The sequence below is a fragment of the Melanotaenia boesemani genome, chromosome 2, assembly GCF_017639745.1.
Source record: "Melanotaenia boesemani isolate fMelBoe1 chromosome 2, fMelBoe1.pri, whole genome shotgun sequence".
NCBI lineage: Eukaryota > Metazoa > Chordata > Actinopteri > Atheriniformes > Melanotaeniidae > Melanotaenia > Melanotaenia boesemani.
This window is the reverse complement of record NC_055683.1, coordinates 17,500,863-17,525,742: the sequence shown is the minus strand read 5'-3', so window position 1 is coordinate 17,525,742 and position 24,880 is coordinate 17,500,863. Positions and strand designations below refer to the sequence as shown.

The window sequence follows — 24,880 nt, the reverse complement described above, 5'->3', positions numbered from 1 at the left end:
AGTCACCATGTGATGCCACCCATTTAATCTGTTTATTTAATCCTAATCAGACCACAAGAACACGTAATTAGTTAATTTAATTTTGTGGTAACACTGTTATGCATTTCGTCCTCCATCTGTTATGAATTTTCTTAGTTTCTATTTTATTTTGCACTTTTTAACTCCTTTCATTTTTTTGCCCTTACACACTGTGTTTACTTGTCCCTCTCCCTTTTTTTTCCCCCTGTTCAGGGTTTCTTCCGCAGGACCATCCAGAAAAACCTCCATCCCTCGTATTCCTGTAAATATGAAGGCTGCTGCATCATTGACAAGATCACCCGCAACCAGTGCCAACTGTGCCGATTTAAGAAGTGCATTGCTGTGGGCATGGCGATGGACTGTGAGTCATCTGAGGCTTGTGACTTAGAGTTATGTGAAAAAGAAAGAACACACACCCTTAATTCCAAGAATTCATGTATCAGGACATAGAAAAAAATAATTATCTGGTCTTTATCAGATCTAAAAATAATATAAATACATTCTCAGATGAACAACACATGACATATTAAAGAGTCAACTGAGCCAAATCTGGAAGCAGTTTGTGAAAAGCGTTGCATGAACCAGTTTCAGCCAAGCTTTATCTGTCAGACAGATGGACTCACATTTGACTGTAGAATACTTTATATACAGAGGAGTTCATGGTCCTCGTAGTCACTGCAACATGTCCAGGTCCTGTAGCTGCAGAACAAGCCCAGATCATCAGCCCCCCACCACTGTGCTTGACAGTTGGTATGAGGTGTTTGTGCTGATGTGTTCCATAGGTCTTCTGGTTTTCAGAAAAATCTTTACAAACCAAAGCTGTGCTTACATGTTCCTTTTAGAGAGAAGATGCTTTGTCCTGTAACCCATCCAAATAAAACCATATTTCAGTCTTTTTCTAATTTTATTGCAATACAAGGAGATACAGGAGACTGTTCTGTTCTGGTATTGCCTGACCTCAGCTCTGCGTTTGATGTAGTATATTATAGTATTTTGACTGACAGACTCAGGCAGTGGGTTGAAATATCAGGAACAGCTCTTGAATGGTTTTCTTTATATCTCTGGTAGATCCTTTTTGAGTCAATGTTTCAGTCAGGCAACGTCCATCCTCTTTGTCTTCCGGCATTCACTGATTCAGGTATCTGTTCTGGGCCCACTGGTACATGCTGCCTCAGGTAGATAAGATAGGATAAGATAGATAAGAGCTTTTGAAGGTGTATCCTACTGTTATGTGGATGACATTCAGATATATGTTTCTTTTAACTTCTTCCTCACTCAGCACCCCCTTTAGAGGATACTGAGTGAGATTGATACAGCACATTACTGTAAATATTGTGTGTTTATAGGCATAGATGAAAATTTCAATTTTCTACTGTATTTTAGGTCATTTTTCGCCAGCACAGTAACACATATCTTGATTTGGATACTTCTGTTGTGATCTCACTTGTCTCAGCTTTCTTTTAGGACCAAGATTATAAACAGAGCCCTTGTAGTTGTAAAAATCAAATTTATTTTGGGACAATTCAGACAGGAGGCAGAAAAATAGGTTTAAAATCTTTATTGCAATTCCTAATTGCTTTTCTAAGGGTTTGCGTCTGGACCATGATAGGTCACTATTTTTTTATGAGCTCAGATTTATTATGATTTCCTAACATCAGGTCCCCATCGGGTTCAGAATCTGGTTTAAAGGTTTAGTTACTACTTTCACAGCCTGTATTGTTACCATAGCAACAGGACTCTGAGATCCTCTGATCTGGGTTTGTTGGTTGTCCCTGGTTTGACACTGCGAACCAAACATGACAGTACATTACAGGCTGTTATCATTTGAAACTCTCTTGGTATTGTATGTTCCTTCTATGTTTTTTATTATTGTGAAGCACTCTGTGACATTTGCTCTTTAAAATAATATAAATATATACATTTACTTAGTGTCATTAACTAAACACCAAAGTTTAAAAGTGTAACTACACCCCCTACTTTTTGCATATCTCCACCCACTGCCGAATTTGAAAAATGCCTGAAACTGCAAGGGTTGGGGTGGGAGGTTTGGGGATGATCAGGGAAACACCGGCAGAAATAATTGATAGATAGCAGCTCAGCTCACTGGCAAGATGCAAATCGAGATTCACAAAGTGCCTACGCCACAGAGTGGCCTTTGAGGTGGAAGGTCTTTGAGGTGATCCTGAACCGTATCAGTCTGAGCCGTTAGCGCTGTTAGCTGGCCTGTCAGCAGCTCCAGCAGCTCTGGAAAGCTGTGGAGACTCGCGGCAGGTTGTGGCAGCTGCAGGAAGTGCTGCTGCTACAATTTGAGCTGCTGTCTGTGGCCAGATGAGGATCAGCAGGTAAAGAATAAAGTGCGGTGTTACTTTTACACCCCTCAAACGCACAAATCCATCCCACTGCAGGAATTTTTCATCAGAAACTCTGTAAAAGAATAAAAGTTTGAAACTAGCAAATCTACGCCATATAAGTTCACATCCCTTCATGTGCCTGCAAGGCGAGGACCCGTCTAGCTGCATCTGGAGGGAGGGGCTGTGGGGTTTTTTAAATTTTCTCGTGAAGTAGATAACCTCTCTGTTACGAAAAACAGCAAATAATCTTTCTGACTGTAGAATGACGGACTCAAAAAAGTTCTTCATAGATTGATGAGAATTAAGTCTAGTGTTGTTTATCTACGTTGGCATTTACACAGTGTGAAGATCTAATGTGATGTTTAAATATAGCCTAATACATAAAATCTCTAAATTGACAAAGGGTGAACCATTTTCTTGACACGACTGTTTCTGAAGTCTTCATTATGTGCAGCAGCTGTGCGTTAACACTGGTGAATGGTCAGGCTGCACCAGTTTAAATGCCCATAAGCTTGCCTAAACTCTCTCTCCTGCTGCCTTTTAGTGGTGTTGGATGACAGCAAACGCGTAGCCAAGCGGCGCCTAATCGAGGAGAACCGAGAACGGCGGAAGAGAGAGGAGATGGTGCGGACGCTTCAGACAAGGCCGGAGCCGGACACAGCGGAGTGGGAGCTGATCAGGATGGTGACCGAGGCCCACCGACACACCAACGCCCAGGGGTCCAGCTGGAAACAGAAGCGCAAGTTCCTGGTAGGCTTTTAGTTGTGGAAAAACAGCCTTACTCCAAATTCCACTGGGTGCATGTGCGATTTTGTTCCGACCTCCGTGGCGCGTCATTCCACACTGTGAGCTTGTCAGGTGTGAAGCGCCCACGAGTGCAGTCCGCCTAGCTGGATCCACGAGATCACAAAATCACAGGAGAATTGGAGAATATTGTGATTCTCCACGTCCAGGATAATCGTCCGTGATGAAATAAAAACACAGAGCCTTTTATTTTGAAAAGCTTTTACACTTCTCCCATGTCTGGCTTCCTGTCTGCCTCTATCTTAACTGCAGAATTTAAACGTTCTGGACTCGTGTTCCATCAAAAATAGACTCGGTGTGTATGTTTAGCGGACAAGGTGCTTCTGGGATGCTTTTGACACTCACTGCAGCACCCGGTGGGAACCAAACCATTGACTAAAATGGCTGCAAACGGCTGCAGAGGCCACGGTTCACACGCACCCGGTGGAAATTGGGGATTCTTTTTCTTTCTTTTCTTTTTTTTTTTTTTTTAGCACTTTTCATACATATGTGGTTCTACATATGTGGTGAGATGTACATCTTCCAGAACAAATAAAGCCTTTAAATTTGGTCCACTGCATTATAACCAACTGGAAGCTTTCAGAGAGCACAGACCTCGCCCAAGCCAGAGTCACTCAACTGAGAAAAACCCAAAAGGCCCAACAGCCACCCCCCCCAGTAACCAACCCCATGCCCCATGACCTCAAGATAATCTCTATCCATTTCCATCATCAGGATAGAGGCCACATCTTATTTAAAATTCTTGACCCAGGAAACTTAGCCTTAAACACCAAGATGAGGAAACTGGCTGTAATAGTCTTAAAGTTATTGAAGAAATTTGCATTTTCTCTAAAGGCAATCTGGGTTAGCTGTTAGTGTATTTTACAGCTACTATGATGTAATTTTGTAATTTTTTTTTACAAGAGGCAGACAAACCAATGCTGCCAAAAACATACCCTAAACCTTGGCAAAGGTAATATTTAAATCTTAGTTCAGGCTGCTGCTTAACAACAATTAATTTTTCTGGTTTGTTATTCCAGAAAGTTTCTCCCACAGTTCATAGAAAGATTTTTCACCATAAAAACTCCATCTGAGAGAAGCCAACTTGTTTCCCCCTTTAAAATCTGTCATTTTAACAGCTGTCTCTGTGGGGTCCTGTGTGACTGGTGCCATGGGCTCGTACATGCTGATGGATACCTTGATAGGAAGGGGAAGTGGCAGTTACCAGGCAACTATTTTGTAAAAGCTGAAAAAGTTTACAGTAAAGCACAGTTTTTGAAGGTTTGTAGAAGCCAACAAGAAAACAAAAAAAAACTGAAGGACAGCTGAGTGCTAACAGTAGGATGTGTTCTTGAGGATTGTTGGCAGAGCCAATCGCAGCGCAGTGACGGTTGTTACTACCTCAGTAATCATAAAAACTGCTCACGTTATGTGGGTGAGTTATACAACAATACAATAACTAAGATGTGATTTTTGTCAAATTTTGATAGTTTAATGCTCTCTGTGATGGTCTTCACAATACAGTGTGTCCTTCTTGTGATAATAGAACGTCAGGACCTGATTTTTGTTGCTGCATTTATTTCCTGTTAATGAATAATATCTTGTTAATGACCGTCAAGCTTCCCTCTAGTGATTCATAAAGCCTCTATCTTTGCCTAAAGGTGTTTCCTGCCTGTTCTGTCTCTCCAGTTCCCCATTTCCTCCATGGTGGACACAAACCTGCAGATTTATGTAAAAAATTTTCTCACTGACTTGAATATTTTCATGCAAAAATAGTTTCATGTGACCAACTGATGGTCTGTATTTTAAATTATGTTTTCCATTCAAATTACAATCTTCTGGACTCTGTGCAGCTTGTCTTGCTCTGCTGTAAGCATCCTCTTGGTTTATATTGACTTCTAACAATTTGTATTCGTATAATGTTTCATTATATGTATGACGTCTTATCTCCAGCCAGATGACATAGGCCAGGGTCCGATGGCACCCAGCTCAGATGGAGATAAGGTCGATCTGGAGGCCTTCAGCGAGTTTACCAAGATCGTGACTCCGGCCATTACTCGTGTTGTTGACTTTGCCAAGAAATTGCCCATGTTTTCAGAGGTAGGTGTCGCATTTAGAATAATAAAACAGACAAGATGACTTCATCTGTTTTTTTTCTGATGTATTAATTGTATTCAAAAGCATCAATGCAATGATGCAGGTTGGAAAAAAGATCAAAATGAAGAGGTCATTTTACCATCAAAATGCAAAAAGAAATGAACCTTTAACCCATTATGAAATGTATTGCAGGGAACTTCATAAAGCCTCTACTTCACAAATCCTCTACATTTTTTTTTTCATAAAATCTCTAATAAAAAAGCAACAAAAGATTTAGAGAAAAAAATCTTTTCAGAGAAGCTACAATACCACATTTTGAAGATAGATTCATTTGTAAAGTTTTTCGTTGGAAATGTGAGCTGAATGGATTGTCATTGTTAAAACGATTGAGCTTTACACTGGTTTTAAATGAGATTTTCTCTGTTGTGCCACTAGGGGGCAGCAGAGATAAACTTCAACCACAACACTGATACATTGCTGAATAATATTACTAAAACTCTTGAGCAGTAAAATGTTACTGATTTTCACACACTTTTAATCGATAAGCGCAGCTTTCGTGACAGAAGCTATTCTTAACGAATAGCCATTGGTTGCTGGTCTTGAGGCAACTCTTTAATACGCTCCTTTCATTTCCTTGTTTTTTTACTTTTTTGCTAGCTGCCTTGTGAAGACCAGATCATCTTGCTGAAGGGCTGCTGCATGGAGATCATGTCACTCCGCGCCGCTGTACGCTACGATCCCGAAAGCGAGACACTAACACTAAATGGCGAGATGGCTGTGAAACGTGAGCAGCTGAAAAATGGCGGACTGGGGGTAGTGTCAGACGCCATCTTTGATTTGGGCAAGAGCCTGGCGCAGTTCAACCTGGATGACTCTGAGGTGGCGCTGATGCAGGCTGTTCTGCTGATGAGTTCAGGTAAGGAATAAAACTGTCAAGTTGTGCTCAATAAGAAATCAGTCAAAGGCCCATAATAATATTTATACATTAATATTATTTAGAGGCTCAACTGGAACAGTTTTACATGCTTTAATGAAGGCTAAAACTTTTCCTTGCACTGTGTTATTGCATAAATGATTGCCCCCTTCTATCTGAAGCTTATGTCTTTACGGCCCGCCCCAATGAACTTCCACTGCTCTCTGATTGGTCAGTTGTTTGTTCAGAAATATAGGTTTCTAATTATTCTTTAGAGAGTGCTTAACCAGCCTCTAGCCATAGCCTCCAGAATTTAGCTTCTAGGAAGCACTATGGGAGGTTTACAGTGGTATTGCAACCTGCTGAGTGTTTTTTTCTTTTGGGGGGGGGCACAGATTTTTGAAAGATTTTTCTGTTTGTTTGAATTCTGTGCTGCACAAATTATTTTAACTGGTACATTTGGCACTTCTTAAAGTAGTACTGTGTAACTTTCTAACGCTGTGTTTAAACTACTTTTTATGGCACAATGAAATTTATTATGTACATTCCTGAAGCCACCATTACCCTGGAGCATCTAAAGGCTGAGAAGCCAACCTTCACAACTTTTTTTTTCTGGGAAGTTGTATTGCTTTACAGCAGCATTTTGCTTTGTGGCAACTAGATATCAACATTGGTTGGATTTCTTGCTCAGCCATTGTTGTGCATATTATAGACTATCAGGGCATTTCACTTTAGCTTTTCGAAGTTACTCCTTTTGCAATGATAAATATAAGTTTGGTTTATATAGTGCATTTTAAGGAATCTAACAACAACAAAGCAAACTAACAAAAACTAAAATAAAATAAATAGATAGACTATAGGTGGAAGGCCTTATTGAAGAGTTGAGTTTTGAGTTTCTTGAAAGAGTCTGGAGTCAGCGCATTGTGGAGATCAAATTTAAGACTGACCAATAAGATTTTCTTTAGCGCAAGGCAACAGACCTGACTTAAAAATTTAATTTCTAATTTTTTAAAACAAACACATATAAATGTAATGAATTACTTATTTATTTAACAAATGTGCACTAGTACAGCAATTCTAAATCTACTTTAACAATCTTAAATAAACTTTACAAGCTTGGTCAAACATGCAAAAATATAACAAAACTTCTCCAGGTTCAGTCAGTGCAAGCAGGACTTTAACATCCAATGTAAAAGAATAAAGTGTTAATACTATAAAAACAAAAAAAAAAAAAAAAAAACAATATGTAAAAATAAACAAGAACGAAACCTTTTTGAAATGGTTCAGTCAGTTCAATTTGGAGTTCAAAATCCAATGTAAAATTTGTAATAATGGAGCTGAAATTGAGGGAAAAAAAAGCAATAGCTCCACAAGCTAGTTGGTAGATATTCAAAATAAAGAGAAATCAGCTCTGTACAATAGTTTAATGTAATTTTTAATGATTAATTATTGTATTTTTATTAATTATGATCTCCATTAGCTGTTGGAGGTCAGCTGTTCTATTATTTCTTAACACTTAACACCAGTGTTTAAAAACTAATCAGCCTCATGTAATTTATTTCATTTAAATGATGGCATGTCCTTTTTATAATCTACAAGGTTGCACATTCACAGTTCTTTTCCACCCCTATGAGCAAAAACCAAGCGGCAACCTCCACCTGTAAAATGGGAAGCCTATGCGGAAGTGCAAGAAATTGCAGTTCACCCCTCATCCGCTAGGGGCTGGCTCCAAAACAGAGCAAATCTCCATAGACTCCCATGTTAAAAAGATCAACTCCACAGCAGAAATAAACATGTTTAAAGCCTGGTACGAAAATTCATTTTAGGATTAGTAGGTCAATGACAACTGTGAGGGGGGTGAATTTTTTTCTCTTTCATCCGTTTGGATGTTATTTAATCTTGAAATTCGGCATAATTAAGGGCGTGTCCTTTCGTTTGACAGGTATCCAATATCCATGACATGAAGTGCAGCCAACCGAGGATTTTAGCCGGCTAACAGGGTGTCTTAGCTTTAGCCCACCTACCTCTGTTAGCTGGTTGGCTACCGTTAGCTCCGGGTTAGCTCAGTTCACTACAACTCGGAGTTTGATGAGTGTCAATCATCCACCCCCCAACTTCACAGCCCCCCTCTCAGCTCCACCTCTTTGCCCATTTTTGGATTTTCTGGGAAAGACGACACATGTGACGCTGCCAAGATGGCGACGGTGGGAACGTCCAACGAGCTTCACTTTTGCTCTTCAGAAACCTACGGGTGACATCACAGAGGCTCTGTCCATCTTTTATATGCAGTCTATGGCAAAAACACATGCACGTGCAGCCAACAGGCAGAGAGCGTATCGGAAAATATGTGGCATAAATAACAGATAATAACCAGGCTTCACTTTATCTTCCATCCTGCTGATAAAACTGACGTAGCGTAGTTTGATTGTAGTTTCATTTAACATTTACAGCTATTCATCAACGTCTTTGCTCATTCGTCTCAATCTGTGGTCTAGCGTACATTTAAACTACAGCTGTATCTTTCAACCACGTTTTCCAAGGCCCAGCTTAACTTCTGACTGGTTGTTATTGTGTGTATCTGAGAGCAAAGCTGTGTTTATCTTACATCATTGATAGATGAATTTAACATGGCAGTCCACATTAGTACATATTAACTTAATAAATAGTCTTTATCCTTCTTTCTTTTTTTTTTTTTTTTTTCCAGCTCAAACACTCTGCAAGCCGGAGATCCGGCGCCGTGACCGAATACTTTAAATCCTGAAATTAAACATGCATAACAAAAGCTTCTGAATGAAACAATAGCTTCACTAGCTTTGTAAAAAAAATAAAAACAGACAGTCCGAACTTGTCAAACTTTTTCACACACACACCACTCAGTGTCAGTGACCTGCTCAAGCAGGTTTCTCCAGCTTCTTGGAACATTTACTGCACAGGTTTTCTACGTAGCTGTTGAATGTGTTGGCTGAAGCAGTGTGAAAAAGTTCCAGATGGCTGATCCCTTCTCTCGCTGCACTTTGAAAAACAATGTGAGCCTCCATGTGGCGTGGCGTTAGCGCATGATATCATTCAAAGTGTACAGCATAGAATTACACCAAATAGATCTGCACCTATGGATTGGGCCCATTGTCATGATACCTAATCTATAAATTTCTTCATTATTGGTACCGATACCAATATCAGATCGTTGCAGCTAGTGGTGATAAAGGTTAGTGGTGATGAAATTCTGTAATGGTAAAATCCAGAAAAGTACCCCGGTTGCGAATTTCTGGGGACGGGGAGATGAAGCAACAGTAAATAAGTAGTTTTCGAATCTTCTGATGCAGGGCTTTGAGGGCTTTGTTTTATTACTATTAAGTTTAAGTAGCTTGGCTGATAATCTAGATTTTATTTTCACAAAGAGTGTTGACCAACGGTTGTTGGGGGAGCTGGGTGGAGACTTTGGTCCTGAAAAATAGTTGAGTGGTGTCAGCTTAAGAGTTGACACCATGGTGGCAGATAATCTGACCAAAGGAGAATTAAAAACGAAAAAGAATTAAAACGATATGACATATGCATGGAGAGGTAGGACTGAAACAAGGAGAGCGCTGAACCAGAGAGGCTGCGCTAGTTAGATAGGCAGGATAGGAGGATAGTGTGGGAAACAGTGTTGAAGGTTGCAAAAAGTTCCTGGAGGATAAGGATCCTTCCCAAATGCTTCATTTTTTAATTTTACAGAATTTTCTACAGTTTATTAAAATCAAAAATTGTGATGATTAAAAAAGAATTAATTTAAGCTTAGACTTTTTTCCTCCTATGACTTACAAAAAAAACCCCAATATATTTAGTCTAAAATCTGTTGACATTGCAAATTATTTCAGCTCATTTTAAGTTCCAGTCTAACATCTTTTTTTTTTCTTACTATTGCCCCAGACCGTTCAGGGTTGACCAGTGTGGAGAAGATCGAGCAGTGTCAAGAGGCCTACCTGCTGGCGTTTGAGCATTACATCAACTACCGTAAGCACAACATTCCCCATTTCTGGCCCAAGCTCCTGATGAAGGTGACTGACCTTCGCATGATCGGAGCCTGCCACGCTAGCCGCTTCCTCCACATGAAGGTTGAGTGTCCCAATGAACTCTTCCCCCCCCTCTTCCTGGAGGTCTTCGAGGATCAGGATGTTTGACTTTGTGCTGCCCGTTAAAAGTGTACATTTATGGCCGTTTCACCTGAAGAATTGTGGTTTCAGGACAAAAGAAAAGGAATAACTGAATTTTGTTTTCATCGGTGAGAACGTGCCCTGTAAACTTTTTTTGTTTGTTTGATTGTTTTTGCCCTCCGCAAACCTGAATTGGACTAAGCGGTATAGAAGATGGATGGATGGATGGATGAATGGATGGATGGATGGATGGATGGATGGATGGATGTTTTTGCCCTATTTTTTTTGTCCAACACTCACAGAACCCACCGTCTGCCACCAGCAACCACACATCAATATTGTGAAACAGAAAACATGGAGCAGTTCAGTTACTTTTCAGAGGTTACACACAGTTACAGCTGTTTATTGAAATGCTAACAGATTTAAACTTCACTGCATTACAGATACAGCACATCTATTCACAGACATGAACTGGTTCTGCATAGATAGCAGTACCATTTCTATATCTAATGCAAACCGAGGGGTTTTGTTTTGTCTCTGCTAGCTGCACACCCACCTGTAACCTCAGTCCAGCATTTCCTGTTAGCTCCTACATTAACTTCTCGGAAAATCCTGACCACAATCCTCCAAGCTCCCTTGTGTTTGCAACCCTTGAACTACATCCACCAAGACCCTGTGAGTGTTTGTCTGCCTACCTCCCTAACACATGTTCACACATCACTCACAAACAGAATGTACATGGACAAATCATACTCCTGCACAATTACCTCATTCCTTGTAAAATGTCTTTTCATATTTATTTTTGTGGTGGTTTTAGTCCAGTTGGAAAAAGTGGAGCTGTGCAGCCCTCAGCTACAATTTAAATGATGCACACAAATATAATTTATATAAAAATGCATTGTCAAAGTTAAATCATAGGACATTATAGGAGTTATTAGCATGCATTAAAGTTGCAAGATGACATGGTGCATTCTGTAATACTAAATAGAAAGTGGCTGAAGCATTTTAGTCTGCTTGAAAAAAACACAATACATATTGATATTTTTGTAAAAATACATATGCCAGCTTGCTTAACACAAAAGTATGCTTCAGTACTGTTAAAAGAAAAGAAGAAAAAAAAAGTACTCATTTACTTTACAAGTTTGGTTAGGCGTTCCGTACTGGATCAAGCTACACAGCAAGTGGTAAGCTTAGCCTAACATAGAAACTGGAAGCGCGGGAATACATCCAAAGAGTAAATACCTTTTGTGTTTTCATGGAGGTTGAATTCCAGACTATTGTCAGCAAAAAATTATGTGGTTTTCTTTAGGCAGAGCCAGACAATTGCTTTCTTGTTATGAAATTTATGCTAACATCTTCTGAATATCACCCTTTTTTTAAACAAATCTGAAAATCTTCTCACTAAACCTAAAGAAAGTTAAAGCATTAATTTATAAAACAGTAAAATTGTTCCAACATTTGTCATTTTTTTCATCTCTAGCCTTTGCGGCAGCTGCTTTTTACCAATTATTTTATTTGTAAGCTTAACGCCAGGGACCAATTTAGTGACTAGCAAGTGAACTAAGTGAAACATTTAATAGCAAATACCATTTTTACACCAAAAATAGTATTTACTCACAAAAATTTTCACATATCTTCCAAATTGTAGGTAGTAGCATGTTTACTGTGAGTGCTGTGAAGGTTACACCATGGACAGGTCTGGAGTTACTGTATGTCCAGTCTGTTAGCAAACATGATATGAAAGCACAGCATTACACTTTATCCTGCAGGCTATAGTGAGCCATCCTTTCTCTAATCACAGGTTTATTACTTTTGACTGGACTGCTAACCTTAGCCAACACAACTGAACTGAGAGTGATAAACTGTCTTGTAGACAAGTAGAATTAATCAGTCTTGTCTCTTTTTTTTTTTCTTTTTTTGTGTTGCTGTAAGTTTTATAGTCTCAAAATGAGACGTTACGGTCTAAAATGAGAAGAAGTGAGTTTTGCCCATTGTTGCAACCCTGCTCAAAATGTCTTTGAAGGCATCCGATAAATACTGTTAACTACTGCAGAGGAATTTGACATGGGATTGGATGCCAATTTAACATTACCAGTCTAGTAAAAAGCTAGATGTTAGCAGGTGCTAGCTAAAACTAAATTACGTTAGCAAGGGCTATTACTGAACTAGGCTAAAAGAGAAACCAACAAACTAAACATAGCTAAAGAGACTAAATTTAGGTAAAAAAAAAAAAAAGCTACTTGATTAGTCAATATTGCTAGAAAAGTAGTTAAATAAATAAAATTAGCCAAGTTGTTTGCTACTGTCTCAAGTTTAGTTAGCATTGTGTTAGCTAGCTTTTGCCAGCCTAAAGTTGTCATTTTAGGTTACTGCTATAACTTTATTATATTAGTTTATCCTACCATGCTTACAGTAAAAAGCAAGATAGGCATTATGATTTGCAACATTTTACTCATTTAATATGTTTACAGAAAGCACTTTTAAAAAAATATTCAACATCTTCTAAAGAATCTGTCTTATACCATCTTTAGCCTACACAGGATTTTTGCTTATTTAGATAAATAGATAGAATACCTCTTATAAATACATACAACTCACACCCATTCAGTTTTCTGATGTATGGTTGTGATAACCATCTCCTCCTCCTTGTAAATAAGCACTAAACTGCACACAATACCTGCCTCAGTGTACGTTCTCTCCTGTCTTGTTTGTTTCTCAGTAGTTTCCTCCTCCAAAGCCCACGCCTCCTTTTGACTGGTTCAGCACCAGCACATGGCGTTAGTGGGGAGGATTGTGTCTCTTACCTCTTCAGGCCATTCCCTGTTTTCTGCTACCCGCCTGAAACCAACAGATTCTACCTCACCCCTCTACCAGCCCCTCTTTCTGCATCACAAACACCTTTTGTTCACCCAGATATACAAATATATATTAATACATACACACAATGCACGAAGGAATGAGCAGCATGGACCCTCTAAGTATGTTGCTCCACCAGCTCTTCAACATAGGTCTACTAAACAACTGACAGCTGTTATGGCAGACTCGAATTTCCCTCATTGTTCACTTTTATCAAACACCACTTGAGACCAACAATCACTTTGAAATGTGTTTTTTAATTTTGAAGCTGAATTGACGGCGAAGGCGGAGGGTGAACTAATGCAAGAACACTGTCAGGGGACAATGACAGCTGGAAGCTGGGAGGACAGCTGAAGCCATTTTGGCCCTATTGGGTCAGGACACTTGTGGGTGGTGAGTGGGACGTAAATAAACGTGAGTCAGAAATATTCGCCTGTGGATGTCCTTTTACCCAGCTGAGGTAAGGCAGAAACAGTCAGGCTGTGGTGATGGGACTCAGGACATTTCGCTGGCAATCGCCAAGTAAAAATGGAACCTTCCCGATTCTTACTTCACCATCGCAGCAGAAATGGACAAGCCACTGAGAAGGCTTTCCGTGCGACTATACTATCCCAGAAACTTGCAGTATGAAATACTGTCTGCTGAAAAGATCTCCACCGACCACATCCCTAGTTGCCATCCACTGAAAGATTATCAGGTTTTTTCTTTGCACTAAAACCACAATGTCTGTATCCCTTAGCAGATCCCTTTTCTCAACCTTCTGCTGTCCATCATCTCCTCTTTTACTTACCCATAAAAACCAAGTTTAAGGACTATGTCATGGCCTTCAAGCCTCTCTCAGTGTAACTAATCCAAGTTGCATGTAAATAAAACGTGCAGCCTTTACAGGGATACACACACACACACACACACACTGCAATAGGATGATCGAGCTGTACTAGTTTACACCCACCAAATTTGCTCTGCTCAATATCACTGTGAATAAAAGCCCAGACGAACCAGATCATGGCTCAGACAGGGAACCGCATACTTATTGATTTAAACATATTGATGTGCCTCACAGAGGTCTATAACACAAATATGCACAATGCAGTATATAGATATGTAAATATACTTTATAAATGTTAAATTTCTTGTGCAGTTACATGGTAGAAAGTACATCCTCTTGTTATTCCTTTTACCAATCAGAGCATGATTGAAATTGTCTGGCCTTTACCAGGTCTAAACATGAAGTAAATACAATGTCAGATGAACAACATACTACACGTTGTCATTTCTAATTTAACCTAAAACAAGCCAAAATGCAGACACTTGTGTCTGGGATAGGTTTTAAGTCCATTTTCAAATCATTCAAGATCTATTCAGACTGTAAAAACCCAAGAGCCATATCTCAGACTTTCCAGGCCTCATTATACATGTTAAAGGTCCCATATTATACATTTTTTCAACAATTCCAAACTGCATTATCCCAAATTCAGCTTTGGTCCTTAAATTCATCCAGTTTCAAACGGGTCTCTAGTGGGCTCTAATGAGAATGGGTCGTTTCTGTGTCCTAACCTTTAAATGTTCATGAGTAGAGCCTGTCCACACCCCTCTTTGGGAGAGGATCCCGCTTTCGCAGGCGTCTGTGTGGTGATTTTAGAGGTTAGGCTCAGCTAACCTGAGGGCAGGTCAATAACAGTATCCACTACTGGGGGCAGTGCTTATTTTCCTTTGTAATGTCACAGAGGGAAATATCTCAGACTCACCCGTTTGAGCACATTTTCGCTAAAAAGTGGGGCAAGCAAGTGAGAGAGCTGACAGAATTTTCCCATTTTGGACCTCATACACAGGCTGCGAGGACATATATGACTGTTAGAAAACCTTTAGAAGGTGAATTTTGCATAATATAGGACCTTTAAATGAAGTTCATGACAGTCCAATTAGAAAAAGACTGGATTGTTTAGATGGATGGATTATTTAGAAGGGATGAAAAGAGAAGTCTTTTCACTTTAAAAGAAGATTGCAGCACAGTTTTTGATTTTAAAGTGGTTGTAAGGCGCAGCACCACATCTCAGAAAATAAAGTACCCAGTCATACCTTTACTGGTCTTTATAAGGTATAAACTTCAAGAGTACAAATAAATACCCACCACTGAGGGTACAACATCAGTACCTTTGATGGTACCACTCCATATATATATATATAATATATAATTAGGCACTTTGAGAGTGCAATCACACACACCTCCTACCAACTGTGAAGCACGGTGGTAGAGGGTTGATGATGTGTGCTTGTTCTGTTCTGTGTTCTGTTCTGTGTTGTGCTTGACACCTTGCAGTCATTGACTGGACCATGAACTTGTCTGGGTACCAAAGTTTTGTGAACTCAAACGTGAGGCCATCTGTCCAACAGCTAAGGTTGAAAATGTACTTGCTTTAAATTATGTATATGCGTATTTATCATGGCTGCCTCGTGTATATTGCGTTTGAAGCGTTGTTTGTGCATGTCCTCAGCTATGCATTCGTAAGCTACAATATAAGACTAACCAGTAGGGTCAGTCGGGACCAATTCAACCAGATGTAAGGTGACAGAGTCAACAGCAGTAAAAATTATGGAAGACGAGCTATGGCATGATTGTTTTAGGGGCCTTACACACCATTTACGATACCACTGCTGTTTATTTTTCTGCTGTGACCTCAGAATTAACCCAATGCTAACCTCCTTTACTGTCACCTTTATTGTCTCATTTACACCTTACAAATTCAGAACATATATCTCGTCTGAGTTCTTTAATGTGCCCCATACTGGAATCAACCAGTAACAAGTGTAGCATCCTCATAAGTATGTGAGTGATTATGTGTATAAGGGAACCAGTTGTTCGGGCACGCGAGGTTAGAAAGTAAGTATATTCTTGGCCGAAACCTTGGCTGATGATCAACAGAATGCCTGGAAAAGAAAGAATTAAGATGTTAAAATAGTCCAGTCAAAGTCCAGACCGCAACCTAGTAAAAATGTTGCATTGGGTCCTGAAGAGAGCTGTGAATAAACAGAAGCAGTGTTTAAAGAAGAGTGGACCAAAGTTCCTGTATAATGATAGACTGTTAACAGAAAAATGGTTAGTTGAATTGATTTCTGTTAAACTTGGTTCTACAGGCTCTTTACTTACACTGTTTCTACCTTCTGGCTTTGTTTTTAACAAATGAACAATGACACAGTGTACTATGTTCATCTGAGGCTGGTATTGTATCTTTTTTTATTTATTTAATGTTGTGATGGGTAAAACATTTAATTTTAAGAGGGTTTACTTTCATTTTCACGTGATCGAGTGTGGTGTTAGAGCCATCGGAGGATGAATCTGTGCTGCCAGCCCAAATAAGATCACAAATCTGTCTGGCATTTATATTGAAGTCAGACTGTACTACACTTATTATTACAACTAATTTCTATAAATATTTGGTTTAAGACAATAAATAGGAGTAAGGTTTATACTAAATGTTTACAAATAGAAATTTATTCTTTCAGTTTTACATTATGGGGAAAATTTAAAATCGTAAAGAAACTTTAAACATTAAATTGATATTGTATTGTGATCAAACATGTGATCTACACCCCCAACTACACCATTCAGGATGCAACATCTTCGAAATCTTATAATTTCATCTGTTTTTGCAAGACTGAAGTCAACCTCATGATTTGTGATGCAGATCTGAGCTGACAGCACAGCTTCTCCGTCTCCCTTTCTCAACCAAACGATCACTGGATAACTCGTCTCTCCGTCATCTTAAAGAAGCTACACCAGCACCTCAGAGCACACTGCCTTCAGCCACGATCAGCTGCACCAGCAACCGCAGAGAGACGGCAGCCATCACCAAAAAGCCACTTTAACCTGGACGTCAATGCCATATTCCTGTCATGTTCAGACAGCAGGCAGTTCCACCTAATGGTGCCATGTTTTTATTGACTGCACTCAGCTGTCTTTATGACCTTGGTTGTCATGGTGAAAAGGGCAACCAGGCACACAGAAGCACATTTTCTGCATGACAAGTCAACACGCTGTAACAGAACAATGACATGGAGTTCTTACCCTTCATTTCATGGCTTCTTACAATGAGCTCCTTGTGCATTAATGAGAGATAAATTTATCCATTTTTTTTTTTCTGATAACAAATTCCTTAAGACGAATTGAACATCCGATTTGCTCTGCATGCTCGATTTGGAATGGCTCCAACTATGAGTCAAAAGGTCAAAACCTCTTTTATTGCACCTTGTGTTATATCAGATTTTATTTTGATTTTGTAGCCAAGCTGCAGAATAAACCAGACAGTCTGCATTCTTTCTGTTCATACAGAGATTACATATACAGTGAACTACATGTGAATATGATGCTAAGCTCTGCTTCTACAGCATGACAGCAAACTTTATTACTTAGCTGAAAGACATCTGTCCTGGACTGTCTTTCTCATCCCATGCCCTTTTCCTCCATGTCTTTCATCATGCGCCTCTTCCTCCGTTTTCCACTCAGAAACCCATCCCAGGTTCATATTTGCACTCTTTGGTGGAGAAAGACGACAATCCCTGAAGGAGTATGTCCACATGTGGAATGTAAAATACTGAAATTGTACCATTAAAGACACAGCGTGACGTCCTACGTTCATGTTGTTTTTATTGTTGTTGATAAAGTTGTGCATTGTGTTGTCCTGCTCGGTCCGAGAATGGATGAAAGCCCAGAATATGTGACACAGATGAGTCCTTCTTTAAACTCATTATAAAAACCATTTGTGAGGACTGAAGATGTTGACTGATGTGAAGGAAAGAAGTGATTGTGTTGGTGGATTTAAAAACAAAGTTGTTTTTATGATGATTTATGTTATAGAATCGTCACAGATTCTCTTGGTAAGTGAATGTGTGTCTTTGTGTTATGATTTGGCTACTTTATGCACTTGCAGACCACCACAGATGCAGCGAGATCAGGGTTCGATTCAGCATCAGCAGAAAATTCAATAAAAAAATAAAGCTAAATGGTTGACGTCTGTGTTAATTTTTTTTAACTCATTATGTGCCTTCATTAAGACATCTCAGATTGAATGGTTTTGTCTCATCCAGTTAGCTTCCTTCTCGCTGAACAACTATTTTCTTTTATAAGGTCACTAAACCAAGCACAGAATGTAACGTGTTTGGTTGTGTATTTCTCCTTGTCAGTGATACTAATTGTTATTGTAATATACATTGTTGGAAAGCCTGATGAGTCACCTTTACAATGAGGTATAATTTGTAAGGATCATGCTTTTGTGGAATGAGCAACCAGGCAAAAACAGGTGGGTAGTGCACCAAAAAATGTGCCAAAATCACACCATTTAGCTGTGGGATGGCATCTCATTCCTCAACCAGGAGAAGGTCACCCAGTGTTGTTCTGTTGCTCACAGCTTGATCATGTTTCTCATGAAAAAGCATAACCAGCTTGTTTAGCTGGGTTGAGGTTTGGACTCATCCTCTCCACTCCCAAATCCCGGAGGACCTGAGATGATCTCTGTGGGGGAGTGTTATCATCCTGGAGGATGGATTCTAGTGTCTGACACACCTGGTAGCACCAAAATCTCAAAACAAGAGTGACACCAGCAGAAGAATATTAGGGGTTTGACATATTTGTAGGGGGCACTACCCACAAGTTTAGCTGTGTTGCGCATTGCACAGAAGCTCATTGCAAAGGTTACTAAACAGGCATTCCAGCCATGTATATCATAACACCAACAGGTATTATTAAAAGGGGAAACAGTCAACTAAAGACACATTTTCTTACTTTTTGAGCTGCAGTACAATGAACCTACTTGATCACTAATGTTTCTGCAGCTTTAAACTAATATGTGAACAAATAATTTAATGTTGACAGCTTTTGGCACACGATTAACTCATTTCAGACTTTAACAATTATTTAAAGCACCTCATGTTAGCACTTCAATTTACCATTTCTATTAAACATCTACATATTTTTCTCCTACACAATAGTCATGAGGGTGTTTTAGGTTAATTACTAATTTTGTTCAACTGAACGAGTCATGAAGCATTTTCAGTTTTTCACATTAATCCCCAAATAATTAATATATTAAATCTTATTTTATATTGTCTTCTCTTCATGAGACAGTCTGGGTGTTTACCCTGTTTTCTCAATTTTATCATCCATGTAGTTGAGCTGAAAATAAGCTTGCTGTTCGTCTGTGCTTTAAGTCCTGATGTTGGTCATTAGAATGAATGGAAATGATCATATAAGACCACATTTTGTAATACTATGTGTAAATTTACATGTGAAAAGAACCTAAAAAAAGAAACAGTGGTTTATTCAGCTACTCATACTTCATCGACCAGTTTTGCACCATTCTTTGAGTAAAAATCTAGGTTTTGACCAGTTTCAAGAATGGAAAATATTAAACTAGAGCCCACTTTGTTCTCAAGAAGATAAAAAAGGTGGACTGACTCAGTTATATGAGAAATAAAAAAGAAAAAACATGTTGAGAGAAATTCAAAGCTTTTTAAATGGTAATTGGTCTGTATTCATATAGCTCTTTTTACTGTACCTCAAATGATACCTAAAGCATTTTACATTATACCTCATATTCACCCATTCACACACTGATGGAAGCTGCCATGCAAGGTGCTCAACCACGACCCATCAGGAGCAATTTGGGGTTCAGTGTCTTCCTCAGGGACACATGAGCTTGACAGGCTGAGAATCGAACCAGCAACCCTACATGACGACCACTTTACCCACTGAGCCACGCCATCCTTAAATAAAAGACTGGATAAAAATGGTCAGGCTTACAAGTTTAAGATGCTTCAGGTTGCAAACTTGTGTGGTAGTGACAGTGTTGTGGCTTAAAAAAACCTCTTTGAAAATGTTTTTTGATGTCTGTAGAACCAAGCATGAGATATGAAGCTGTGCTCTAAGTCCATTTTTTCAATGTTCAGACAAACCGAGAAAGAATTGAAGCTTTTAACAAGATGACAGTAAATCCCACAACAGCTCCTCGAACTCTGTGTTCCAGTACAGGCCAGTAAAATGTGCCTTGAATGAAGATATGTGACCCCAGTCCCATGATGAAAAAGTGTTTAGTTGTTTGTTGCACCCTGCAGCTCCTTCTCACTGTAACTTTATGTGGTAGCACACAAGCCCTAATGTAGTGTTATCAGAGAGGCATCAAGTGAAGCCCTGTCTCTGCTCCTTGTTTGCAAGCAACATTTTTTTCTTTTTTTGCCCCCTTTTGTTTGTGTGACAGAGCAGTGTTGATTTTAAAGTTTAATGAGATGTGTGCTCATGCACCTCAGAAGAGTTTCAGTTTGTAACACAAAGGGGTGCTGTCTATCGTGTTTTTCTGTAAAACATTCATGGCACAGTCAACTAACAGCATCTCAGTGGCTTTATGTTTCTGGTTGTGGCAATATTTCCTTTTAAACATAAAATCCTTTAATATTAGTTCACCTGCTTTGTTTCTGTCCAGCTGGAGGGGTTGTCATGGTTTCCAGAGACTCCAGTGGACTTTATAAATATACAAATATAAACAAACCATGTTCATATATATATATATATATATAGTTACTGCTGCACAGAGCAACTGTGTGGTTAAACTTGACAACAAGCTATTGGATCCTTTTCATATGAATCAGTTGTGTTGAAGCAGGGAATCATCTAAAACCTGCAGTGGCCCTCAAGCACAAGAGCCCTGCTTTACAGGATTAAAACTGTAGCTGACCTTGAAAGATGAAACTTGTTTGTTCACCTGTCGTCTATAGATCCACCACACAATTGATGTTTTATCTTATGACTGTGTCATAAAATATGGTGTCACTGTGTTGCTCTAAGGAGTTATTTTCATGAATGTAGTGTGCAAAACTGGGATCAATTGACCAAGTAGTGCTGGGCAATATAACTGAAAGCCTGTTTTTATTTTTGTTCCAATATGAAATTGTCTTATACCTCAAATTTCAGTTTAAACATCTTGAAGGATGTTGGGAATGTGGCGTAGCAGGAACCTGTTTGAGTGGGGAATCTTTATCACTGCTGCACCACTAAACATGCAGCAGAGCAGCTGTGTTAGTGGTGAAAATGGATGGAGAAACTTCAGAGAGTGAAGAAGTAGGTGATGTCAAAGCTGAACATGACAGAAAACTGAGGAGACCAGTTGAACATTTAAGAGAGTATTATAGTTTCCATTGTCTCGCTAAAATACACAAGACCAACCCTGAAAATAACCTTTTTTTTTCTTCAGGTGTCCAACTTATCAAGTTTTTAGTGAGGATTCATCCAATATATCAGAGCCTCCCAACTTCTTTGGAATTGTGGTTGTAAAAATGAGCACAGAACAGAATGTGTGAATGATGTATTTATTTTATTTTATTTTTACTGAATCTTTTTTAAGTTGAATAGAAAAGAAAACACCCAATAACCCAAAATTATTCATTAACGAAAGTATTTGGACACTGGTGCAACATTACGTAGTCTGTTTAGATGCACTTATTTTCTTCAAAATCCCTAAAACATGTCTCAGTCCAGTTTTGGTAAATTGAACTGATTGGTTGTAGCTTCGGAAGGAATTCATCCGTGAGTATAAGACCCCCAAAGTTCACATACCAAGTCAGAACAAAAGGTTTGGGGGATTAGAGTCAACTCCTAAATCAGTCTATAGTAACTCTTTGTTGACCTCTAAGGAAACTTTAAAAGGTCAATAACAATGCAAAAGGTCTTAAAACCACCATTGCAAGTTTAAGCAATTTAGAAAAGATAGGACAAAAAAAAGCAAAATGATGATTTCAGTCATTGTGAGATGGCCATCACAGCAGATCCCCAGTCAGGCGTGGAGAGCAGCTAAAACAGCAGAAACAAAGATTCAAAACTCAGACAACATGACATAAATTATGATTGGCTGTATAATGTGATCAAAAGTGCTTTATGTCCATGCAGGTTGACCAAAGATATGGAGAAAATTCCAGAGTACTTCCTACTCCCTGCTATCTTAACAAATTTTCTCTGTTCAGACCACTTTCCAATATCAGCTAAACTAGCTAAAGCAGTGTTAGCTTATCTTGCTAACAGGTTCACAAATTTCCCTGAGGAATTTCCAAAGGGATTAATAAATTATTTCTGATTCTGAGGTTAGTTTTGGCATTAACAGTAACTTGTTTTTGGAAAAATACTACAGAATTGTTCCCAACTTTAAAAAAATGTCATCTTTAGGCCATTTAAACTATTAAACCACATCAATAATAATAATAATGTTTATCGCTAATATGTACAGTATGAAATCGTGTTGTTTTTGTCAATGATGACGATGACGAAATTATTTCTTTGACGTCCCTTTTTTCATGACAATAAGACAGTGACAAGCTAGACATGGCTCATTGGTGACTAAAACTTGACTTTAGTGAGTGGTCAGTCATATGTTCAGAATGCATGACATGACATTGTGTGTGCAATCCGTCTGACAGAGTAATGCGGCTACATCCTATCCATGTTTGGTCATGCCCACCACCTGGCGTGCAGCACGCATACTACACAACACATGCAACTGAGTTTATTCATTCATTGATGGATAATGGTGGCAGCGTCAACAAAAGGGCTTGGTGGTCGGAAACCACAAAATGATCTCAACAGCAGTGAAGTACACCATTGCATCTCCATCAATGGGAAAGTCTAGACTACAACAGTCTGGTAAGGAATCTGGTTATTCTGCAAAGCATTAAGGTTACCTGTTGATTCATGATTACAACACTTGATACAACCTCTCAACCTCATTTCCAATTTCCAATACTTATTACCTTAAAATAATTTATTAAAAGACTAATACTTTTTTTCTAAAACTGGACTAAAACTATCACATATAGAAATAAATAAAATTTTACTAAAACAAATAAGCATTTTTGTCCAAAACACTAAAGGCTCAATCCCAAACCACTCCTACACACTATCCCTTCACTACCGAGTGTCCCTCTCAGTGAAGTCACACTCACAGCTGTGGACGACACTTTAGTTGGAGGGGGAGAGTATAAATAAGATGGGCAGGAATGGGATGCCTTCTTCCCTCCACTGGAGGAGGAAAGCACTTGTCAACATAGCAACACAAAGACACCCCGAATTTTTAGTAGAACAAGAACCGTATAAATTTTGGAGCCACACCAGCTTCCTTGTTTTTCCCACTGTTCCTGAAACCTCATACATTCAGTAGCTACTTTATACTGCAAATACTTTTAAGTAACTCAACAAGTCTTTAAACCCCAACCTATTAGGCATTTCAAATCAAACAACTGAAGGACTGCCGCTAATTGTGCTTACGTCAAATCAAACGTCAGCGTAGAGTAAGAACTGCTAGTTTCCTTTTAACTTCCTAAACTTTCTGTGATTTTATGTCAGTGTGACAAACATGCAGGACACATGCAGAACTCATATTTGAACTAATATTTTCCTCCTTTTTGCCATCGCACCAGCTGCAAAGTTTATTGTGAGCATAGAGCATTGCAGACTCTCTATCTGAGGTCTGAACGGTCCACTCACCCTCCACGCCAAGTCATTTGGGACGGCCATTAATAAGGCAGAGCCTATGTGAGAACGAGCAAACAGTGTGTAGTGGGCTGTTTGGGATTGAGCCTAAGATTTTAACTAAAATTAAGATGGCTGCTAAAAGACAACTTTGTTTATTTTCGGTCTTGAACTCAATCAAGCCACAACAATTTTAACATTAACAATTAAAAACCAAACTGAAATACCACAGAGGATAATCGACCTGCAGGTGTGCAGACTGGTTATGTGGAGGAGGTGGTGAGTGGCTGCTGGGAGTCTTCCAATATGTCATGTCAAGAATAGAAACTCCCCCATGGTTTTACTTTAAAATAAGTTGCATAAAATTTCAAAACCGTAAAGAAGTAATTATAACCTACTTTTTATTGAGTTGGTAATTTTACGAAAAAGTAGAAGCAATGTACTGAGTGCTAAACCTGCAATAACAAGAGAGCAGCTTCCTCTGACCAGCACCTCCTCCACAGCTCTGCACAGCATGCCTCTGAGCTGACCTTTAAAGTACAGCTTGCAGTTTGATCTATTTACAGTGCATGCATGTAATGTTTTCTGGTAATGTGTGAAAAATAATCATTTTATGAGGGCAGAAATTTTGAAGAAAAAGTATCCTTCCTGAGCACTTCTGAGAAACCCAACATGTTATGTAACATGGGCCAGTGTCACTGCTGATATTTTGTTTGTTGCAAGTTGCACTAAGTCCTGCCTTCTGAGACCAGTTTTCCTCACCCAAAAAGCTGGGCTGATCTGCCTAAGTGCATTTTGTCAAGGTTAAGAGTCAGAGACCTATCTATCACAAACAGAAAACTGGGGCAGAGTGTGGAGGTTATTTTAGATAAGTTGCTAAATTACCTTGAGATTTAAGATCGATTATAAAGGCCAACAAATGGCATTTCACTCAGTTTAACTACAATCACTGCAAATGAGCTGCTACCATTAAAAGAAGCCTGCAGAAGCAAGACACTGAATGTTTTGCTGCTTTGAATGGAACAATGTTGGCATTGGTGAATTTAATTATTGGTCTGTTGCTTCACTTTACTCGCATAATTTGTAAAAAGTGAAAAATTGATCATTTTTTAAACAGAAAGTGGCATCCAATTAAATTGCTATTTTGACAGTGTGTCTGATCTTGTGTTTTATTTACATTTCCAAGTGTCAGGATCCCCCATCATTAAATATTATCACATCGTGA

The 24,880-nt window shown here is 39.0% G+C and overlaps 1 protein-coding gene across 4 annotated transcripts in view; it reads left to right on the top strand.

Moving 5' to 3' along the window:
• The window catches only part of LOC121646471 (thyroid hormone receptor alpha), a 108,950-nt gene extending 94,233 nt beyond the window's left edge, over positions 1-14,717 (top strand). For all 4 annotated transcript variants that reach the window (XM_041995455.1, XM_041995447.1, XM_041995474.1 and 1 more), the window contains 5 exons: positions 232-379; positions 2,914-3,119; positions 5,106-5,252; positions 5,907-6,165; positions 10,072-14,717. In XM_041995455.1, coding sequence (XP_041851389.1) covers positions 232-379; positions 2,914-3,119; positions 5,106-5,252; positions 5,907-6,165; positions 10,072-10,322 — 1,011 coding nt within the window. In that variant the 3' untranslated portion in view covers positions 10,323-14,717. The remainder of the gene's footprint in view (positions 1-231; positions 380-2,913; positions 3,120-5,105; positions 5,253-5,906; positions 6,166-10,071) is intronic.
• The last annotated feature ends 10,163 nt before the right edge of the window (positions 14,718-24,880 follow it).